Consider the following 23,467-nt stretch of genomic DNA (forward strand, 5'->3'; position numbering starts at 1 on the left):
GTTTCTGTCAGCTCGGGGAAAGCCTTCTAATTTACATGCATTTTCAGAACAAACTTTTATTGCATATACAATGTGCTATCTGTGTACTGTACAAAATTTACAGCATCCAGGCAAAGGAAGTAAGCATGTCATGAATCAGTCACAACACCGATATGTTACCATATTATTGTGTATTCTTCTTGGGGTGCTGGGAAATTGGTGACTATGTATAATATATATTAATAACTCATGGTAACATTAATTAATATTACGGTATCATTTAATTAATTAGTTAAAACATTAAGGAATATTTTTTTCTAAAAATATGAAAAGGGACAGAAGGAGAAACTCTGGAAGGTAAGTCACCCTCTATGACCTCACCAACTCCAAAGCAATTCCATTCTTTAGGGGCTGGCACTACTGATATTCGTCATGTGTGTGCGTGCGTGCTCTAACCACCACCCACTGACTGTTACACACTCAAGTGAAACCTTTCGGACCAGAACCCGTGGCATGTGATTTTAGCCAGAAGAGCTCAAACCTGGGAACAATGTTCTGCTGCATAGAAGGCAACGAATCCCCAGTTGTTCACAGTACTAACCTTGGAGAGAAGCGGGCATTGCAGGGCAGCCGGGACAGGGGACAGCTAGGGATGGGGGACAACCTATAATCCAGTGTTAAGGACTTAAGGTCCCTAGAATTACGGGAAAAGAAACCTGTACTTCCAGTGTTAAACACCTTCTCCCAAGGGGCAATCTCCTATCATTTCTGTAACTCTCCAGGACAGCGCGATACATCTGAGGAAGTCTCGATGATACTTTTATAGGGTTGTACCTCCCAGAAGCACCTGGAGGACTTGTTAAAGTACAGATTCCTGCCCCAGCCATTGAAATCCTCACCCAGAAGCAAAGGGTGGAACTCAAGAATGTGCCCATCTCGCAGCCTCCCAGGGGTGCCGATTCTGCACGCTTGTGAACCCTGCTGTGCGTAGCACTGATATGGGGCGGAGAGAGGGGAGACGCCGGTCCTGATGACAGTAAGGGAGGCCTGTGCCACGGTCACAAACTTGTCAGCATGGCTTCACCTTTCCTGCAGAAATGGCAGAGCTCTACCTTTGACCAGAAATGCAGCGAGAAGTCTAGTACGATGGAGGACTTTGAGGAGGGAGGTACCAACAGTACAATAGTACGTCCATAGCACTAGGAAAAAAAAATGTCAATGGGCTTTGTAAAAGCAGTTTCAATTAGTAGCGGGCACAGGAGGCTGTGGTTTGAGAAGTGAAGCGACAATGAAAGAGCAGAGCAGAAGTATAAGCAGTTTTGCCAAAAGCTGTCAGTAAAGGTAGGTGAAGGGTTAGGGTAGCAGCGGAAGATGTGGAGAATTTAAAATACCTGTATTTTTATATGTGATGCACACACAATCGTTAAAATTATACTTGCTTGACATCACTCATCCTCAGGGAAATGCAAATTAAACCCACAGTGAGAGACGATTGTGCACCTGTCAGAACAGCGAAAATCAAAAACAAGAAATCTCAAGTACCGGGGAGGGTATGGAGAAGGAGGAACCCTCGTGAACTGTTGGTGGGAATGCAAACTGGTGCAGGCACTGTGGAAAACAGCGTGGAGGTTCCTCAAACATTAAAAATAGAATTACCATATAATTCACTAATTCCACTCCTGGGTATTTACCCAAAGGAAGTGAAAACACTAATGTGCAAAGACATACGCACCCCTATGTTTACTGCGGCACTGTTTACAATAGCCAAGATATGGAAACAGCCCAAGCGTCCATTGATTGATGAATGGATAAAGAAGAGGCGATGTATATACAATGGAATATTACTCAGCCATAAAAACGAATGAAATGTTGCCATTTGCAACCATGTGGATGGAGCTGGAGAGTGCCACGCTAAATGAAAACAAGTCAGACAGAGAAAGACAAATACCATATGATCTCATTCATATGTAAGAATTCAAGAATTCAAGAAAAACAAACGAACAAAGAAAAGGGACCAAAACAAACAAATAACCCAGATTCGAAAATACAGAGAACACGCTGATGGCCACCGGAGGGGAGGGAGGCGGGGGTGGGTGGGTGAACTAGGGTATGGGGACCCGGAGTGCACCTGTCGTGATGAGCACTGAGAAGTGTACAGAACTGTTGAATCGCTATATTGTACACCTGAAATATACCACTTTGTGTTAATTATACTCGGATAAAAAATTATACTTGCATTTAAAGTGGGAGAAATCTGGGGTCTCTTTTAACCCTGATGGGAAAGGAAGAGAGGGAGGATAGAGGAGAGAGAGGAGATCATGGGCGGCGTGAGATCTCTGAGGAAGCAGAGGGGCTGGAATCCAGAACACAGATGGAGAGATTAATTAGCCCTGGAGAGAAAGACCCTTGTGCTTCTAGAACAGGAGGCAGCAAGGCATGATTGCACACAGCTGCAGGGCGAGGTCTCTTCGGGTGGTTTCTGTTCTACGGAGACGTTCTTCACAATCTTCTCTGGAGTCTAGCATACAATCAGTTTTTCTAAATGGCCCATAACTGCTTGAAAAGACAGTATATTCCCTCCAAATGCAATGTCCAGAAATACCCGTTCGTGTAACAATAATTACATTGTGTGTCAAAGTTTCTCATAGTAGTTACTTCTTCCAATTTCTTCTTACACATTTAAAGGGTTTTTTTTCTTCTTTATATATTTTGACGGAACGGCATTTGTTTGCAATTTGTTTGCAATTTTGCAATTTGATTGCAATTTGTTTGCAATTTTGAAAACTGATTTTTGATTACCGATGGATCTAAAGTACTCACCTTTGTTATTTTCTTTTTTGCCTGAAATTCTACTCGCTCTGATATAAATACGGCAATCATGCTTTGTCTGTCTGGTCTATCACAGTCCTCCTGGTCAATTCCCCTTCAGTCTGGAGCCACCCAGAGCTGGAGATCGTGCGGCAGGGAGGAGGCTAAGTACAGTGGGAGCAAGCTGATCCTCGTGTTTCCGGGCACGCTACATACAGACCATTTAACGCGTCTTATCACAAGTTTGCAAAAGAGACCACCAATCAGATCTGACTCGGAGGCCGCTTTAACATACACCTTCTAATGGCATAGGATCCAATGGTTGAGAACATAGCGCACGGAGGGAAGACTCCTTCTCTGTCCCATCCTACAATATGATGGCAATAGGTCCACGTCTGGGAGCACTCAGATTTGGTGGTGGTGGGGACGGCGGTGGTGGTGACAGATTACCGGTTCTGGCTGAGTGTTTTCAGTGTTTGAACTATTCCAAAACGTGTTTCACATTTAAATTCAAGTTAGTTAACGTACAGTGTCGTCTTGGCTTCAAGGGTTGAACCCAGTGATCCATCGCTTACCTGTGACACCCAGTGCTCGTCCCAACAGGTGCCCTCCTCAACGCCCATCCCCCATTTAGCCCATCCCCCCACCCACCTCCCCTCCAGCAACCCTCAGTTTGTTCTCTGTCTTTGAGAGTCTCTTATGGTTTGCCCCCCTCTCTGTCTCTATCTTATTTTTGCTTCCTTTCCCCTATGTTCATCTGTCGTGGGCCTCAAATTCCACATATGAGTGAAATCGGGATATGTGTCTCTTAAATTTGGAGTAGAAGATCCTTCACACTGCTACTCACTGGGCCATTTCCCAGGGCTGCTTCTTGTCACACATTAAATGTCACCTGCATTATGTTTACTCTACAAACTATCGGGAAAGGCCATCTGGATGGGGGTCAGGGTCACAGGTGCTGGGGCCACATGACCTGGGTTGGAATACCAGTGCTGCCACTTGGGACTGCTGTGTGACCTGGGGCAAGTTTCCTGCCTTCTCTGAGCCTCAGAGGCATCTGTAAAATACGGATAATAAGCATACTTGTTTCAAGGGAGTTTTGAGGAGGTTCAATGAGGTAAGTTACGCGCAGGGCTTAGAAGAGAACCTAACCACCAGAAGGGCTGGGGAAGGGTAAGTTATTCAAACTTCGCTGAGCACTTACTACGTCCCCAAGGCAGAATGCCAGGTAACTTGAGATAAATTACCTCCTTTATTCTAATACAGTTACAATAAAATTTTTATTAACTTTTCTACAGTTCAGAGAACTGGATTTTTTTTTTTTTTCAGGTTGAAATGACTTTGCCAAGATCACAGATTTCCAAGGCACTTGGGCTGAGGTCAGAACCAAAAGTTACTCTTAACTCTTCTACTGTGAGACCAAAGTATAATTGTGTGAACCCAAACTCACTCGTCAGAAGCCTGTGCAGCACAGACTGACTTTCTGTTTCATGGGTTTCACTTGTTTTGCAATCTCGGGGCTGACCTAAGGATCCATTAAATTTGCTTCCACGGATTTCCCTCCCACACATAAGTGCTCAACCCCAGCTGTTCCATCATATTTTTTGTATGTCTCATTTCCTGCTACAGACTGCAGTTCCACTAAGTAGCAAGATGTACGGGAAATAAACTGTCCACACAATATTAACTAATCAATAAACATCGGGGTCAGCCCAGAAGGACTGTAATTTATAGCAGATTGTTTATTTCACAGTGAAGTCCAACTAGAACTGCACCAACCTAAACTATCCGTTCCACGGTAATATGGGAAAAGAGAAGAAGTTTTATGTTCGCTTTGACAACCTCACTCCCACTCTCCGGTTTTTTGTTTTGTTTTTTTTTATTTTCTTAATTTGGTGGGTTGGCTTTTCTGCTGGACAAAACTGTTTTGTCAGGTATTTTACTTGTTACTTTTCTGGACCTTGCACATTTATGTCTCCTTCTGTTCTTTTTTTTTTAATGTTTATTTATTTATTTTGAGGGGTGGGGCAGAGAGAGGGGGAGACAGAGAATCCCAAGCAGGTTCTACGCTGTCAGTGCGGAGTCCGACGTGGGGCTCGAACCCATGCACTGTGAGATCATGACCTGAGCCAAAATCAAGAGCCAGACACTTACCCAACTGAGCCACCCAGGTGCCCCTCTAGAGCTATTTCTTTGGGCTAAAACTGACACACACATCCTGCCCCCAGTCTCCATTCCCAAGGAACAAAGGAGTGTTTTTAAAAAGGAAGAAAGGCATCCCAATAAATGCTAAGGCAAATGATAACAACAACCTTATGGAAAAATTGGAAAGAATACCTATTTTTCTTTCGAAAGAGACAGTGGCCGTGAAAGCATTCTGTAAACTGAGAAACGATGGTGCTTGTGAACGCTCTCACGTACGGATCGCTGCTTGGTGTCTTTTACACTAGAAGGGGGTAGTCGTGTGACGCTGTGCAGAGCAGGGGACGATAACTTTCCAAAGTCAGGGAGTCGGGTTTGATTCAAGTTCACCTGCCGCTCTGTGTGTGCAGTAGAGGGCTGTAGGAGGCAGATGACCGGAAAGTCAGCGTGTGGAGACACCGGTCCTGCAGCTGGACCGCCATCCAGGCTGCCTTTTGTAGCTCGAGGTGGGACAAATGAGACATGCCAGGAGCAAAGACAGGGGAAAGTCAAACTCAGAAATCAACAACCACTTTTTAAAAGTAGAGAGGAAGGGCGACCGGGTGGCTCAGTCGGTTGGGCATCCGACTTCGGCTCAGGTCATGATCTCACGGTCCGTGAGTTCGAGCCCCGCGTCGGGCTCTGTGCTGACAGCTCGGAGCCTGGAGCCTGCTTCCGATTCTGTGTCTCCCTCTCTCCCTGCCCCTCCCCAGCTCATGCTCTCTTTCTCAAAAATAAATCAACTTAAATAAACAAATTAATAAATAAATGTAGAGAAGGGACACGCTGGAGACTTGATTTGGCAAGAACAACCAGCTGCAAGCTGATAAACGGCCTCTCGTACCCACACCTGCCCTGCTATGACATCCCTGGTCCTGCCGTGAGCTAACTCCATGCTCCATCACGGGAGTCTAGTATCCCTGCACCTGCACCTGAGCGTCCTCGGCCGTCAGCCCCTGTGTCTATGCACAACCATCAGCTCCCAATCTGGAGCTGCGCTTCTTTCCTGGCCTCAGATGGCTTTCCCTCAAAAGAGCGTGGTGACAGGCAGGGTGCCTGCGAGTGTCCCCTCCCGTGCTCACTTCCAGGACTCACTCTGAACGGCATGCCGCGGCGGGGGCGGGGGCTACGTTACGCATAAGCAGCAGGCAACAACCTTCTGTCCAGATGCTGCCCAGCAACCTGGCATAACTTTCCCCTCTGCCCTTTATACTGCATCTAAGAAATCAAGAGCCTGGTGGGGGTTAGATGGTCATTTGCCTACTGATTCTGGTGGGATGTCGGGATGCAGGATATGTCACCCCAAATAGGCCACTTTGGCATACTGATTATTTAAAAAAATTTTTTTAATGTTGACTTATCTTTGAGAGAGACAGAGCGTGAGCGGGGAAGGGGTAGAGAGAGAGGGAGACACGAATCCGAAGCAGGCTCCAGGCTCCGAGCTGTCAGCACAGAGCCCGACGCAGGGCTCGAACTCACGAGCTGTGAGATCATGACCTGAGCCGAAGTCGGACGCTCAACTGACTGAGCCACCCAGGCGCCCCGGCATACTGATTACTTTGATTTAAAGGTACATGCGAAGTAGCAGGTGCAGGAGGGACGCTCTGCCCCTCCTCTGTCCTCTTGAATGCACAAAATAAATCTCCTGTGAGAAAGGTCTCCTCCCTGGACCAGGGGGTTAGAAGCAGCTTTCTCTCCAGAGACAGGGAACTGAGGACTGAGGAGGCTTCATGGGTAAACCTTGTAACTACTTCACCATTTACTACCACAGCCCAATCCCCTTGTCTTGTCAATGCTCCACGAATCTATTATTCCTTTGTTTAAAAGGTAGAAGAGCTTCCCGCTTTGGCCACTTCTTTGAGTCTCCTGTCTCTGTGGGGCTCCCATATGTACGCACGTAATTAAATTTCTTTTTCTCCTGTTACTCTGTCTTCTTATTTACTAGGGGCTGTGAACCAAGAACCTGGAAGGGTAGAGGGAAAATGATCTTTCCTGCACTGCAGGGACGTCAGAGGCTGAAAAGCAGAGGCATTAACCAGAGGCACAGATGAGAGTCACTACCTGGAGACTCTGGCGACATGGAACTGTCCAGATTTATCCCCCAAAACTCTAGGGTAGGGCCTGAGGGCTAGAACACGGACCAAGTTCCCCAGAGGGTCCTGATGTGCATGCAGCAGTACGAGCCACGGGGCGGGCTCTGATGGGGGGGCGGGCTCTGATGGGGGGGCGGGCTCTGATGGGGGGACGATGGGCAGGTTGGCTGAGGCAGCCTTTGCTCCACTTCTGCTTCCATTTTTGTGCTACTTGTGTTCCGACCCCATCCCTCTAGACCTCAGTGCACATTTCTTGCTCATCTGGGAAGACCTCTCAGGAGGCTGGGGAGCACATGAACTCTGAAGTCAGACCCGCTGGGGCACTGACTTGTTGGGGTGAGACTTTGAACAAGGCATTGCATTTCACTGAGCCCCTGGGTCACTGTCCATGTTTGTCAAAGGGGAGGCTGTAAATAGTACCTACTCTGTAGGGTTATGGTGAGGTATAAACTGTATCATACATAAAAGTACTCAGCACAGCACCCACAAATAAGTGTACAGCCTATGGAGGCCCCTGTTATTATTACCATCCCGATAATTATTATTATTCTTAATGATCCCAGAGCACTCCATGGTTAGTGGATGTCAGTTCTCCTGGGTGACGCCAGGTGTGACAGGGCTTGGCCACCAACAGGCTGCTTCCGCTTTCCATTCACGTGGGCAGCTGGTCTAAGTGGGTTATGCAATCCTGTTCCAGGCAAGTCAATACACCCTTATAGCAAACACATCGGGTGCCAGGTACTGGGCCAGGTGTGAAAGGCCCTCGATGAGCTCACATGCCAGTGAGGGGCTCAGCGCGTACACAAAATCCCTCCCACGCAGGTCGTGATGGTAGCATGTAAAAGGTTCCCAAGCAGTGGTTCACGGGAGATTCGAGGAGACTTCAAACCAACTCACTTCCCTTGCGTATGGAAAACTTCCTGGGCCCTTTAAGAATAAACGTAAGCCACCTCTGTTGAACCTTTTCGTTAAAGCTTTGGAACATGTCTTCCTATAAGATCCCGGGTCTATTTCTATGATCTCCATTCCAACCCAAGATCTGCTTTTTCTTAAAACAAGAAATAAATTACAGATATACTTAATAGACTCCCAGAGCTAGAAGAGGTCTTGGAAATCATCTGTGCTGAGGCTCTCAGTATACAGATGAAAAAGCCAAGGGCCCTGTGGTTCTGCCTAAGATCACAGAGAGTGAGCAACCAAGCTGAGGTTATTACCCAGTCTCTGGCTTCCAGGCCAGTTCTGTTGCACAATTATTGAGTCCCACTGAAACCATAACGGAAAGCCGAATCGTCTCTAGCAAAGTGCCTGTGTTCGTTAGCTCAACATGTATTGAGCTCCTAGGACATGCTTCATAAAGGCCAAACAGGAAGTAAATAGAGAAGAGCTTGGCAGACTGGTAGATTGGTCAGAGAAAGCTCCTTGAGGAGCTGACCCTTGAGCTCAAGGTGGAGAAAGAGGCAACCATGTTAAGAGCCAGGGGAAGTGTATGCTAGGCCCAGGGACTGGCCAGTGCAAAAGCCCGTGACAGGAAGGGCACTCGGCACTCTAGAATCTTCCAGACAGTAAGACTGGAGCCTCGTGCATGAGGGGCCAAAGGGCACACGTGACATGACACAGAGGCAGCCGTGCAAGACTCTGAAGGTCATGGAAAGGTATGCATTTTAGCCTAAGTGGGAAGGCAATCCATGGGGAGGTTTTAGGCTGGGGGATTCACGGTCGGTCTGAGCGCTCCGTGAAAAGCAGAATCGACAGCACTTCTCAACGGAGGCTGCATATCATTTTGCCCTTGCTTCTCCTCATGCAGAGGACACAGAACACACACAAACACATGCGTGACAGAGCCAGGAGCAGCGGGAAGTTCGGGCCCCAGGTGTTCAGTCTCAGGATCCATTTACCACTCCATGCCGTCTCTCGTTGAATTAAATGGGGAGGGGGCGCCTGGGGGGCTCAGTCGGTTAAGCGTCTGACTCTTGATTTCAGCTCAGGTCACGGTCTCATGGTTCGTGAGATCTAGCCCCACTGACCGTGCAAGAGCCTGCTTGGGATTCTCGTTCTCCCTCCTTCTCTGCCCCTCCCCGCCTCTCTCAAAATAAATAAATGGGGGGCAATATCCCATGACAGTGGTCGGGGGCTAGATTGAAATATTCCTTCAGCCACACACAGCTCTGGTACAGGAACACTATCGGTCAGCATCTTGCCCTGGGAAGACGAATGGGGAGGCAGAAAGAGAGATGTGAGCAGACGGTCTGTTTACCACGTCACAGCTGATGCGGTCTTCCCTGTTACGGACTGAGTTCGGTTTCTAGGTTATTTTAGGAAGCGACAGTCGAAGGGAAAATGTCCTCGTAATAAGAAGCCAGGTCCAGGATTCTACTTCCATCAGGAGATAGGATGTGCTTAACAGGATCAAGCACAGGATGTTTGGCAAGAGGGTGCGGTTATTGGCCTGACATCAAAAGTTCAGCGAAATGCTGGTGTTCCAGGTCGGCCTCGGACATCCCTGTGTCAAGAGGCTTAGATGCACCAGGTAAAAACGTACAAAGAGCCCAGACGGGACAAGCTAAGCTTATTTACTCCCCTTTAGGCCACGTGTGCCTTTATGTGGACAAGACCCAAATCATGGACGAATCTGGAAACACAACGGAGCCCCCCGAGTCCAAACCAAGACTCCAAATAGACGTGCTTGCTCCTCTGTGTACGGAGTTTCCTCTCTTTTGACACCGAGTGGCCTCTGCCTCCCTGTTCCAACCTCCAAAGCTCTCTGTGCCATCGTTAGTTGAGCGTCTCCCCTTGCCCCGCGGAACAGGAAACGTATGTGTTGGACCTGGACTGATTTCGGATTTTTCTCATAGCGAAAGTCTTGGCCCTGGGCGCTTCAACCTTGAATCTGCCTCGCTGCCTGGTGGAAACGACAGTGTGCGAGCAACCTTGAGCACTCTGTCCAGAGTGAGGCTGTGCCAATGGCGTCTCACGGCCGTGTTCCCCCCACCGCTCGGTGGGGCTCCCAAGGAAGACAGGAATGATTGCTTGGCAAGGGGAGGACGGAGGAACTTCGTGGACTCCGCAGGCCCGGAGATGCACACTTGGGGAGAGACATGGCTTCACTCCCCACATTTCTTTCACACAAAGCATGATTATAGGGAAGTGCTTCCATATGGCCCACGGAAAATCCCGGCCAAGAACGGCTTCAGCTGGCCAGTTTCAGAGCAGTAACAGACTTGAAGGGGCTGTAATGAAAGTCAAGGACGAGAAGCAGCATGTTTTCACGCAGGCAGGAATCTGCTCACTTTCCCCGCAGCCCAGGCACAAACGTACAGAGCTGGGTGACATCCCGGCTGCCCCTGCCTTTAGCACGTCACCTCACCTGCCGTGCTGGACAATCTGTCCCTACGTGCCGGTTGCCCTTTCTTTGTAGAAACTAATCAAAACGGTTAGATTTTTAGGGGCTTTTGACCCGGAATGTCCTGAACTGGCACAGGGGTCTGAGACACCCCCCCCCCCCAAAACAAACCAGAATGGCAAATTTGGGGGTTGGGGTTACAAGTGCATTTTCCTGGAGAAAAAACTACACAATTTCCAATACAGTCTCATAGGGATCCCTAATCCACAAACCAAAATCAATGTGAGAGAGAGAGAGACAGAGAGAATCTGTTCTACCTTTACCAAGAGTGAGAAACTGTACCCCATCCCATCCGTTCGCATTTCACAGCCTCCTCGGCTCATGTCTCCAAAAGACTGGTTTCTTGACCCAATTTCACTCAGCGTCTACCCTGGTTCAATTAGAATTACCGCGATTTCTAATCACTCTTGGACCCTGACAAGATGGCGTCTCTTTCTGCTGAGACTTCCAGGCTCTTCAAAGCCAGTGCTTGGGGCGTCTGGGTGGCGCAGTCGGTTAAGCGTCCGACTTCAGCCAGGTCACGATCTCGCGGTCCGGGAGTTCGAGCCCCACGTCGGGCTCTGGGCTGATGGCTCGGAGCCTGGAGCCTGTTTCCGATTCTGTGTCTCCCTCTCTCTCTGCCCCTCCCCCGCTCATGCTCTGTCTCTCTCTGTCCCAAAAATAAATAAACGTTGAAAAAAAAAAAAAGCCAGTGCTTAACTCTAGGTGCTCCCCCAACACCCGAGCTATTATTTGCCCACTTCCAGTCCAAAAGCCGTCCTGGATTAACTCCTCCCAGTCCAGCCTGGCTCCTCACGGTCTCCCCCTGATCTGAATCTTTCCTCTCCAGCGCTACTGTCTCCTACAATTCAGTCTTCCTTGACACTTCTGACAAGGTCCCCCTCCATCCCCATCAGCAGCTTTCTTAAAAACAACACCCGTGGGGCGCCTGGGTGGCTCAGTCAGTTGAGCGTCCGACTTTGGCTCAGGTCATGATTTCACAGTTCGTGAGTTCGAGCCCTGCATCGGGCTCTGTGCTGACTGCTTGCCCAGAGCCTGGAGCCCGCTTCAGATTCTGTGTCTCCTTCCCTCTCTGCCCCTCCACTGCTCACGCTTTGTCTCACTCTGTTTCTTAAAAATAAGTAAATGTAAAAAAAAAAAAAAAAATTAAAAAAAAAAAACAACACCACCCAGACCGACTGACTGCTGATTGGGACATCTGTTTATAAATATTCACATTTACATTTAATGTACGTGAGAGGTGTGACATCTTTTGGTACCCAAATGAGTCACGTTTCTAATAAAAACACTGCCAGCATTCACTGGGCACTCTCTAGGTGCCAGACACTATTTGCAATGCTCAGCACGATTGATTCACTTAATCCTGACAGCACCTCTACAAAGGCAGTATTATTGCTGTTTCCAGTTTAAAATGAGAAAACCAAAATACACAGTAGTAAGCAACGAACCCAGGATTTAAACCCAGGCTGTCTGGCCCCCAGAACCCAACTTCTTAGCCACTTCCCCGCAGTGTCTTTCGTAGTTAGTTATGAGAGATGGTCCTTAACATCTCTGGTCCTTAGTCTCTTCATCGGTGAGGTGGGTTTGACGATATCAAAACTATCACGTAAGGGGGGTAGTGGAACTAAGTGGGACGCCATGCTTGAGGACAATTCCGGGCATTCGAAAGCACTGTATCAATGTCAGTAATAACGGAATGGGTGGAAAGCTGTATCTGTGGTTTCCCAGCTCTGTAGAAGCCAGTGTGCGTGCAGGCCACAGTTCTGGGTGATGAGGCAGCCCTCCCCGGGGAGGACTTCCCTTCCTGAACAAAGGGTACTGCATTCGAGGAATGGTTTTTGCACTACCTCCTTTATTGTCTGGGTGTGGATGGGTGTGAATGTCGAACAGTGACTTTGCACTGACAGAGACGAAAGCCACACTCTAAGGATGATGATGCAGATGATGACAATGAAGGAGACAGAGACGAGTCTGGTTCCTTGAAGACACATTAGAACGGCTTCTCCAACCTTGGCTGTCTACTGCAGACCATCCTGTATTTGTAAGTTGGGTTTTCCATGGGATGTAGGATAAAGCCTTCCTCACTGGTGCACCAGCGCTCAAAGCCAGCTCCTTCATGACGTCCACCGGTGGGAACCTCTACGAATTCATGGTCCCCCATCTCAGGGAGCCCTCACAGAGATCACTCTAGCTTTTTACTGTCTTTGGTAAGTTCCTTCCCCTCCTTTCTTTGATGGGAACACTCTCAAGTCTCTGAGAGCCCTCGCTCTTCCAGAGCTCTCACCTCTTAATGAACAGTACCAAAAAAAAAAAAAAAAATCCAATATTCTAGAATACTGCTAATTCCTGTCCATGTTCCCTGCCTGTATAGTTATCCAGCTCCTGACATGGCACGGGTGTGCACCCTCCTTTTGTCCCGGGTAAATCCTCTGTCTATATAATCTCTGGTCACTTCTGTTCACTCCTCAACCCACTGCAGTCAGGCTTTGGCTTCTGTTGAAATTCATTGAGACCACTCTTGCTAAGGTCACGGGTGGTCTTTGAATTGCCAAAGAGCACATGTTGGACTCCTATTCCAGTTGGTATCACAGCAGCGGTTAACATGGTTGACCGTCACCTCCTTTTTGGAAATACTCAGTCCTTTGGCGTCCATGATACTGCTTTTGCCAAGTCCTGCATTTACCTATTCTTTCTATCTTCTCTCATTCAGGTTCCTTTAAAGTTCTTTGCTGGCTAAACGCCTTGACCTCAGGTGCTCCCCAGGATGCAATTCTTAGCCTCGGGATATATTCTATACACTCTCTTTGGGTGGACTTACCTAATTTATTTATCACCAATAAGGGGATTTTGCTACCAGACAACAATGGACTGGCGTATTTCATTTTTTAGTTTTTTTTTTTAACGTTTATTCATTTTTGAGACACAGAAGATGAGTGCAGGGCAGGGGTGGGAGAGGCAGGCAGGGAGAAAGGGAGACACAGAATCCAAAGCAGGCTCCAGGCTCTGAGCTGTCAGTACAGAGCTCAATGTGGGGCTTGAACCCGTGAACTACGAGATCATGACCTGAGCCAAAGTTGGACACCCAACCGACTGAGCCACCCAGATGCCCCTGGACTGGAGTATTTCAGATCAATCCTTTAACCCCAAACAAAATACAATCAACATCTCTTTGAAGGTACCAGAAAGATTCTGACATATTTATTACTCATGGGGCCAAATCTCCCAAGAGAAGGAAAATCCGAGGAGGTGAGCTTTACTGTCGGTACGGGACTCCTCTGCGTGAATCCCTCACCCAAGTGAACAGCGAGCATATCCACCCTTCTGCTCAGGCTGGGAGCTGGAATCAGCCTCGCTTCTTCTTCTCTCTTGTGGTCTTCATTCCGAGGATTATCGGACTCTGCAAATTCTATGTCCTAAAGATCTCTCTGGTCTGTCTCCCATCACACTTCCTTGGACTAAGGCCTCATTATCTCAAACACCCTCTGTTTACAAAAAGTAGTTTTGAAGCATTTACAAAAAGCTTCCCAGACGGACTCCTTGCCTCCGGGCTCCCCTCACAGGTAGTCCAGCCTCGACATGCTGCTGAGATTATTTTATTAAAACACAAATCTAACCACGTCACTCCCCTGCCTAACTTCCACCTAAGTGACGTGTGGGGCACGACAAGGGAGGCCCTTACGATTGCCTCCTGAATGCCATCTGTCTCCTCCTTCATCCCGTCCAGTGCGGAACAGGACTCAGGCCTGAGCAACATGTTAACAGTTTCTCAAGAACGCCTCGGCTTTTCGTGAGCATCATGGCACCAACTTTGGGTTTCCTCCACCTGGAAAACCTTCCCCACCCTACACCCTCCCATGGTGTTCTCCCACCTGGGGAGAACAAGTAAAATCCCTATATCATAAGTTACATCAAAATGAATTCAAATGAACAGAAGGTTTTACGTGAGGAAAACAGAACCATGGGGTGCTGGCAGAAAATACACAGGAATAGATTTTTTCCTTTTAAGGCAGTGGTTTACAAATTACAATCTGGGGGTCAAATTCAGCCTGCTGCCTATTTTTGTAAATAAGGTCTGTTTCCTCTTTTCTTTTTTTTTTTTAAATTTCTGTATGCCTTGGGGGCACCTGGGTGGCTCAGTTGGTTAAGTGTCCAACTCTTGATTTTGGCTCAGGTCATGATCTCATGGTTCACGAGTTCGAGCCCCACGTCAGGCTCCGTGCTGCCAGTAGAGAGCCCGCTTGGGATTCTCTCTCTCTCTTTCTCTCTCTCAAAATAAATAAATAAACTTAAAGTAAAAATAAAAATAAATAAAATTTCTGCATGCCTTGTATTTTTCCCCTCCATTACTACCCTGTTTTGAGTTTAACTAATTTTTTATAAGCCATTTTGATTTCATTTTCATTTTTTTCTATATATTTGGATATATGCTTATATATTTCTTTTAGATGTTTAGACATTGCTTAAATACCAGACAGATGATACTTAATCTCCTGAATGTATAACAAGTCTAGTTTTTTTGATCAGAAATAAATATCTATATCTATTATCTATATTATCTGTTATATAGATACAGATTTACTTAAAAATGGAAAAAGAAAAGCTTTAAAACCAAAGTGTGCTGCTTTGTTATGAATGTCTAATGTGCATTCAAAGTATTGAAAAGCAAGCCTTTTTACCAAAGGATAATGTCACTAGGACATAAGGACTGTAATTATAAGAGAAGATTTTGAGGGGCACCTGCGTGGTTCAGTCGCTTGAGCATCTGACTCTTGATTTCAGTTCAGGACGTGATCTCAGGGTTCATGAGATCCAGCTCCGTGTTGGGCTCTGTGCTGACAGCACGGAGCCTGCTTGGGATTTTCTCTCTCCCTCTCTCTCCGCCCCTCCACCACTTGTGTGTGCGTGCTCTCTCTCTCTCTCAAATTTAAAAAAAGATGGTTTTGCAACATAAAGGTGCTCATGGAAACTAGAAGCTAGGAAACGCTGGGGAGGACACAAAACAGTGAGCAGGTGCTCTGGGAGGAAGGCTCTGGGAGGTGGAGGGCGTGGCCCCAGGCCTGGGCTGGATGGCTGTCCCACCATATGGGTGCCAAAGCAGGAAGAACACACCCAGCAGGATCTGAGAGGAGGACATCACTGCGGCCTCCGAAACAGTCACCGCTGAGGGGGGCGGGCAGGTTACCCCTCCAGACTTCAACAAGGTCCCCTCCATAAGATGCGGGAAACCTAGGATAACGGCACCCACGATGGGGGCTGTCCAGGGCGACCCGCGATTCTTGCGCGTGGTATTCTGGGAAGGGTCCTTGCTAGTACGTTCAGGGCTGAGGTCCCTGGATGCACACCGGCCGAGCAGTCCGGCTTTAGCGTCTCTCTGGCATCAGAAGAGTGGCCTCCGCCCTCAAAGCTTTCACTTGCTTCGGCACCAGCTTGTCTGGCGGAACCTCTTCCCCGCCGGGATGCGTGCTAAGGGGGCAGGGATGTGACAGACTGGCCCGTGGGTCACCAGCCGCACCTCCTTCAAGGCGCCGGCTTCCCCACCTCCTGCAGTCAGTAACAGGTGGCAGGCCACTCGGCCTCGGGCCCTTTCCCATCACTGTCGCTTGCTGCCATGGTCGTCTTTGGGTCTTGGGGTACTTCCCGCTACGCCCAGTTTCCATGGCTGACTTCTACAGCAAGTCTAGCTTGAACTGCTACCCCTGCACATAAAGCTTTATTGGAACACAGCCATGCTCTGTGCTTCGGCCTTGTCTGGGGGTGCGGGGGGGGGGGGTGCTGCAACAGCAGTGCTAAGTAGTTGAGACAGAACATATACGCCCTGCCGAGCCCTAAAACCCTACCTGGCCCTTTACCCAAAATGCTTACTGACCCCCAAATCGTGGGATTACAAAAGGCAGACATCACTGAGATTAAAAAAAAAAAAAGATGAAAATTTCTGAGGACGTAAAACTTAGAAACTATGGAAAACACAAACAATATTGAAAGCCAAACGACAAACCGAAGCCAATATTTAAAATAGGTGTCACGGAAGTGCGTGATGGGCACGGAGGAGGGCACCTGCTGGGACGAGCACTGGGTGTTGTACGGAAACCAATGCGACAATAAATTATATTTAATATAAAAATAAAATAAAATAGGTATCACCAAAAAATTGAAAGTTAACAGGCAAGCGGTTCATACTCGTGACGTAACAAACCCTGGCGGAAGAGACCAACATCCAACCGGAAAAACGCAGAGGTGACTTTTGTGGTTCATTGAAAGAGGAGAAGGTCTGGAAAGATGGGGTAAGAAATACAAGGCGGTGTTCTCTACCTTGTTAGCAAGCATGGGAGGCAAATAAAAAAATTACTACTTCATGCTTTACCTTAAAACAATGGCAAATCTTGAAAAAAAAAAAACTGTCTCGGTAAAGATTCAAAGCAACCGGGGGTCTCAGAGAAGTTCACCGAACCGAGAATGTGACAGACACCTTCCGGAAGAAATGGGACTTGCGGAGCACGGGTCGGAAGCGCTCTCCGCCATAGGAAAAGGTGTCCAGCAAGGGGCGGTGCAGCGGCGCGGGTCGGGGGGGTCAGACCTACTTTTCTCCGGAGAAACGTGCGCCTTGGACTGTCCCCGCACGAGCCTGCAGGTGGAGCCATTGCCGGCGCACACGCCGCAGCTGTCCTCGCGGGCGCCGCTCCCCAGGTGCCGGTCGCAGCCCACCGCCTGCGGACAGAAGCGGGCGACGGGAGCGTGAGAACGCGGGGCTGCAGCTCTAGACGCTTCCAGAAGCATCCTCCCGGTGGGAGCCTTCCTGGATTCAGGAGGGGGCTCTCTTCCACGAGGACAGAGTTTGCAAACTATGCAAGCCGTAAAGCCTTGCAGGATATCGCTTGGGGGGCGGGGGGGGGGGGGCTCTTACGCGCCCCCATCTAATGGAAAGGGGGGAACCGACGCGGCCCCTCCCTGCACATTGTTACTCATTTTTTTAATGTATATTTTTAATTTGAGTCATAGACTTGTATGTATATAAACTGAACGGAACGCTAGAGATACTGTTTCCGCTGGGTACCCGGCTCCCCACCCCTCCCCTCTCTCCTCTGACCCTACTCTGGTCCTTTTCTCTCCTTTTCTCCCCAAAACGACTGCCATCCTGAAGTCCGCTATATCCTTCTGGGCCACCGTTTTGCTTTGAACACTTTTTTCTTTGTTCTTATCTCCATTTCCACACTATCTCAACATCAATACATACCCATCGCTCTATTGTATATCTTTACATCTCCTTCTGTTTATCGTTACTTATACCCACACCTTGGGTCCTTCCTCTGCCGTTATACCCACGTACGTATCTTTATAAACCATTTTTATTTATTTATTTTAATGTTTCTTTATTTTTGAGAGACAGAGACAGAGTGTGAGCATGGGAGAGGCAGAGAGAGCAGGGGAGACAGAACCTGAAGCGGGCCCCAGGCTGTGAGCTGTCAGCACAGAGCCCGACACTGGGCTTGAACTCAACAAACCTTGAGATCGTGACCTGAGCCGAAGTCAGAGGCTTAACCGACTGAGCCACCCAGGCGCCCCTATAAACCATTTTTAAATGCAAGAAAGGAATGAATGGGAGAGATGTCTCACCGCATATGCCTATACTGCTACCTTTTAGTCCTTACTCATAATTGTGACTTATTATTTTTGTGGGCAATTTGTGTGTGTGTGCATGTGTGGGGCTTTACCCGATTGTGAGCTTCTGTATATGAGGCGAAGGGCTACGCCACGTCTCTTTTTAATTTACAAATACATCTTCTACATAGTATGTGCCCGCTGATATTACCTAGTGAGAGATTTTATCTCTACCCTCCTTACACTCACTCAACTTGATTTGTATTTCTGTACCTGGTGTTTATGCAGGGGCTCTGGAGGCAGACAGCTCCCTGCCCAGCCCCACCAATGCTTTCAAGATGCGGGATGACCAACAATTCAAAGAGACCCATTTTCCTCAAGAGTAATATAGAGATAAGAGGGACGTCTGGGTGGCTCAGTCATTTGAACGTCTGACTTTTGATTTCGGCTCAGGTCATGATCCCCAGGGTCATGGGATCAAGCCCCACATCAGGCTCTGTGCTGAGTGTGGAGCCTGCTTGGGAATTGCTCTCTCTCCCTCTCTCTCTCTCTCTCTCTGCCCCTCCCTCTCTCTCTCTCAAGAATAAAAAAATAAAAATAAAAAAATAAATGAGTAGTAATATACAGATAATAATACGTACTTCACATAGGGTCTGGTAAGGATACAATGAGAAAATGTATGTACAAACTCTCAGTACAGGGATTAGAACATTTCAAAAGGCTCAATAAAAAAGGGTCCCTTCTATCATTTCTCTGGCTTTCATTTCGTTTTGACTCCTGGGCATGTCGCCCCCCCCCCCCAACCAGCATGGGGAGCTGCTGAATCAGACACTGTATCCAAGGTGTTGAAGACAAAATAAAACTGGAGGGAGTTGAAACCACATCTATGGATGATTCCTTCCAAAGTTTCGGTGCTGAAGGGAAGGAGAAAGATCAAATAAAATTTCAGGGAGAGGTAGGAAAAGTTCCAAGGAAGTTTAAGGAAAAGCCCATGATTAAAGATATTTTTAAATTCACAAAGGGCTGTCACGAGGCAAGGGTTTACATCTGTTCTTTGTGTTTCCAAACGGTGGAAGCTACAGGTTTAAGCCTAAGTTTAGTTCAATATCGGAAAGTTTGAGAAGCCAGGGTTCTCCAAGAACAGGTATTCAACCGGGAGCTAGGCAGGATGGGAAAACTGGTGCGGGGATTAAATTATCCGAGGAGTAGCTAACTCCAAAGACTTTTGAGATCCTCTCATCCTGATTAGATGATTTTCTCAGGCTAATAATGAAAGAATGATGGTAATATTTGATTTTTATCGAATGCCTGCCACATGTCCGGCATCATGCCAAGCACCGTACGCGTATTATTTCATTAAATCTTGACAGCAACCTGATGACTCGGGTGATGTCTTCTACCCCTGTTTTCCAAATAAGGCATCTGAATGTTACTGAGGTCAACTGGCCTTTCAGTATCACACAGCTGGTAAATAGCATCATCAGGAAGAGCCTGAAAACCAGGTCGACCGATCCCAGAATCTTCACACCATGCCACACCTTCCCCATCTTTACACCGACGGACGGACCACAATGAACTGAGTCACACAGGCAATTATATGAATATTTACAAGTACATGTGGAACGAATTAAGGGTGATTGACCTTGGAAACGCACTTGCGTGGTCGGGATTCAATCAATGAGTAACTTGTGTTCGTGCAACGTTCTCCAAGGGGAATAACTGTACCATGAAGTTATAGAAACACTGTTTCCGAGCCAAGCTCTGTCCTCACAATTCATGTCCCTGAGCACCCTGCATTTCATGAGAATGACCACCACTCTCTATCTGGTCATCCAGAAAGGGTGTGGGTTTAGGAGCTAGGATGTGCTTGTTTTGAAGAGCGCTTAGCGCCCTGTAAGATCTTAGGCGAGCAAGTACCTCCCTGAGCACTTACATTCGTTTTAGAATTTTCTTTCAAGTGACAGTTCATCCAAAACTTACAGCCAAAAAAAAAAAAAGCATGTGAAAACATCACAGAAAAAAAAAAAATACCTGAAAAGAAAGTCTGGTTGCCTTATGATTCATGGGGTATAAGTCAGAACTGCCCCTGAAAGTAAGGGACTACTGGGGCGCCTGGGTGGCTCAGTCCGTTAAGCGTCCGACTTCGGTTCAGGTCATGATCTCGTGGTTTGTGAGTTCGAGCCCCGCGTAGGCCTCTGTGCTGACAGCTCAGAGCCTGGAGCCTGCTTTGGATTCTGGATCTCGCTCTCTCTCTGCCCCTCCTCTGCTCACTCTCTCAAAAATTTTAAAAACAAAATTATTTTAAGAAAAAAAAGAAGAAAGTAAGGGACTACTAAATTTGGGCTCTCAGATCTCATCCGAACCAATAATAAGCAACTTTTGAAAAACTGCCTGGGGTGTTTTCAACCTCGGTGACATCTCCTGAGGTCAAGACCTCTAATCGTAATGGTTTAATAAACCACTAACTGAGAAAACATATCAATAAATTAACATCTATTAAATAACCAACTTTTGTAGAGCCAGGCACCACGGGGAATAATTTAACAAGATTCATATCCTACAGTGCAGTTAATGAGACAAATTACACAAGATATCTGATTTAAACAAATATTTAAAGTATATGAGCAGCGCTTCCGGGGAGAAATTCTCCTGCATAAATCATCACTTCAGCTAAGGATTATGTCACAGTTTCTGCACACGACTTCCTAACCAACTAAAAGAAGATAGTATTGGAATTAAGCGGCATTCCTCCATATGAAGCCACATCTGAATCGTTTTAGGTGAGTCTAATTTACTCTTTCAACGGCCAATTTTTTGAGTCAACTTCTGTTTGAGATCCCCGACAACTGGATTCTACCTTAGAAAAACTTCTAGATTCCTGCCTAGAAAACCTGAGTGCATGGAGCTACGGTAGTCATTAGAGATATTCTAAACTATGGGACTTCTCCTTCAGCCCATGGAAGACGGTACTTCCCACCCCCTTAGAAGGTGAGTGTGGTCTTGACTGTCTTGGGCCAATCAAATAGGAGTCTAAGTGCTGGTGTCACTTCTGTGAGAAGCTTTAAGGGTCAGTGAATGAGTCACATGCTCCCCTTCTTACTACTATAGTTATTATGTAACACCTGTGTTCTAATAGAGCCCCCCTCAGTCTGATCACTGGGACGTTCCAAGAGCAGAGACCCCCGTGGACCCTGTGTCGGACAGGGCGCGTTAACAAGAAGTCATCTTCCATTGTTGTAAGACACTCAGCTTCGGCGGCTAGTTACTGCAGGAAAGCCTAGCCAGTGTTGTAAAGAGGAAGGTCTTCACAATTTAACCATTAATGGACACAGGAAGGTCATTAACAGCAAGGTGTTATTTCAAATTGGACATTTCACACTAAAATCCAGACTTCTAGGGGTGTGTGGGTGGTTCAGTTGGTTAAGCGTCTGACGATCTCACGGTTCGTGAGTTCGAGGCCCACGTAGGGCTCTGTGCTGACAGCTCCGAACCTGGAGCCTGCTTCGGATTCTGTGTCTCCCTCTCTCTCTGTCCCTGTCTTGTTCTCTCTCAAAAATAAATAAAAACATTCAAAAAAAATTTTTTTAATCCAGATTTCTGGCTCCCTTTGACAAACAGACTCTGGTGTGTTTAGACGTAGCTGCCCCCTTCACAAGGAGCAATTCTCCAGGTCTCAACAGCCCTCGGGCTCAGCATGACTCCACCCGATTACTTTCTGTCTGGGACAGGTGTGGAGATACTTGAGTCTGTCTACACGTGACTGCTGTCTGCACATAAGCCCCTGTTGTGCCGGCCATCCTTTACCAGACCACCTCTTATTTCCCGTTACAAACTTCAGCTATACTTTGGGCAATACAAAAAGTACAAATACCACCAGTAGAGTGCGACGGTTAAGGAAACAGATTCTGGAATTCGGTGCATGGGTCCAAGTCTAGCTATCCCCATTTCTAGCTATGCAACCTGGGGGAAGTTCCTTAGCCCCGTTACACCCAGTTTCCTCGCGAACCAAGTGGGGCCAATGACTACCCGCCTCATACGTGTGACGAGCTGACACAGCCAAGCGCTTTAGACGATGCCTATCAAGAACCCAGTGAATGTTCGTGGCTATTAGTTTCACTGTAACTACAAGTGGTTTCTTCATCCACCCAGCTGTCAGGGAATTCAATAAACATGAACGGTAAGTCAGACTGGTTGGAACCAGGTCCCGTTTCCCATAAAATTCAGACCTGCAAAACGGAAGGTAATTTCACTCAGGGAGCGTAGTTGTCTCCCGCTGTCTGTGGGGCTCAGATTCCCAACAGGTTGCTCCCAGGAGCACAGTGATGTGCTCATTTAAATGAGCCCGCTGTAAACACACTCGCACAGGTTATTTGTAGTCCGTGCCAAGGAAACATCAGGGCTCAGTCTGCTTATCCTCAGGCAAGCGGCACGAATCACACACACAGTTTCTTCTCTCTGGTCCTAGCTATCACTGAAGGCCACGGCCACATCGTCCAAGAAAGGGAATGCAGGTCAACTTTATCCTGTTGAGGGAAAGATCTGGATTCTCCTGAGAGTGTCTCAGTCACTTCTGAAGAGACTGCATACAAATCCTTTTCTTCCAAATAGGCTTGCCCAAAGAGCACTCAGCTTTCGGCAACCAGGGTATCCTGAGGCATCCGCTTCCCCATCAGCATCACAAAAACGTGATGGGAAGCGCGCTTTGAAGATGAACTAATTGGGTGTAGAAAATCACATTTCTCCTGCAAGCCCCTACAAGCCTGGGAAATCACTGGAGCAAACTATGCATCTGAGACAACGAATATGAAGAGGGGGCCTTGGTCAGTGAGCCCGAGGGGGGAGGCAGGGAGAGGCAGCCTGTGCTGACTGCAGGCCTCCTGCCTGACTGTTTCTGGGCTGGGCTCCTGGAATGCGTTTGTGAAGGAACGAGTTTAAAATAGGACCTACATCGAGAATAATACCTCCTCTTTCATACTGAAAAGACCAAAGCTCAGCTATGGTAAGCGGCCACAGTAAATGAGCACATTCTGCCACCAGCGTCGACTCCAGCCGTGTCACTGAGACCCCCCTTCCCCCAAGCTGAGATCACCAGTATGTATCTGTCTGGTCCAAATGAAGCAAGCATCTCTCTGTCCTTATCTCTCTTGATATCTCTGAGGTATTGGACGCTGCTAACTTTTCTTCTTAAACACTCAACCACCCAAAACTTACAAAGAAATTCTGCCCCATCAAGTGTACCCCTTCCAAGGCTTCCTCCTAAAATGAGGCGGCCAGGACTCCGTCATTGGAAACCTGCTTCTCTTAGTCAGACTCCAAGGACATACATGAGCTTTAACCCTGTGACCCACAGACTCCCAGATCTATGTTTCTCATTTGGAATTCTCTCCTAAGCTCTAAATTCATATATCAC

General features: G+C 47.5%; 1 protein-coding gene across 2 annotated transcripts in view; it reads right to left on the minus strand.

Moving 5' to 3' along the window:
- The window catches only part of ADAMTSL3 (ADAMTS like 3), a 348,695-nt gene that overhangs the window by 178,198 nt on the left and 147,030 nt on the right, over nt 1–23,467 (minus strand). The window contains exon 7 of one of the 2 annotated variants that reach the window (XM_043554621.1): nt 17,040–17,166. The exons of the other annotated variant lie outside the window; for it this stretch is intronic. Coding sequence (XP_043410556.1) covers nt 17,040–17,166 — 127 coding nt within the window. The remainder of the gene's footprint in view (nt 1–17,039; nt 17,167–23,467) is intronic. 2 annotated transcript variants of the gene reach the window in all.

This window comes from Prionailurus bengalensis, chromosome B3 (genome assembly GCF_016509475.1).
Source record: "Prionailurus bengalensis isolate Pbe53 chromosome B3, Fcat_Pben_1.1_paternal_pri, whole genome shotgun sequence".
Classification (NCBI taxonomy): Eukaryota; Metazoa; Chordata; class Mammalia; order Carnivora; family Felidae; genus Prionailurus; species Prionailurus bengalensis.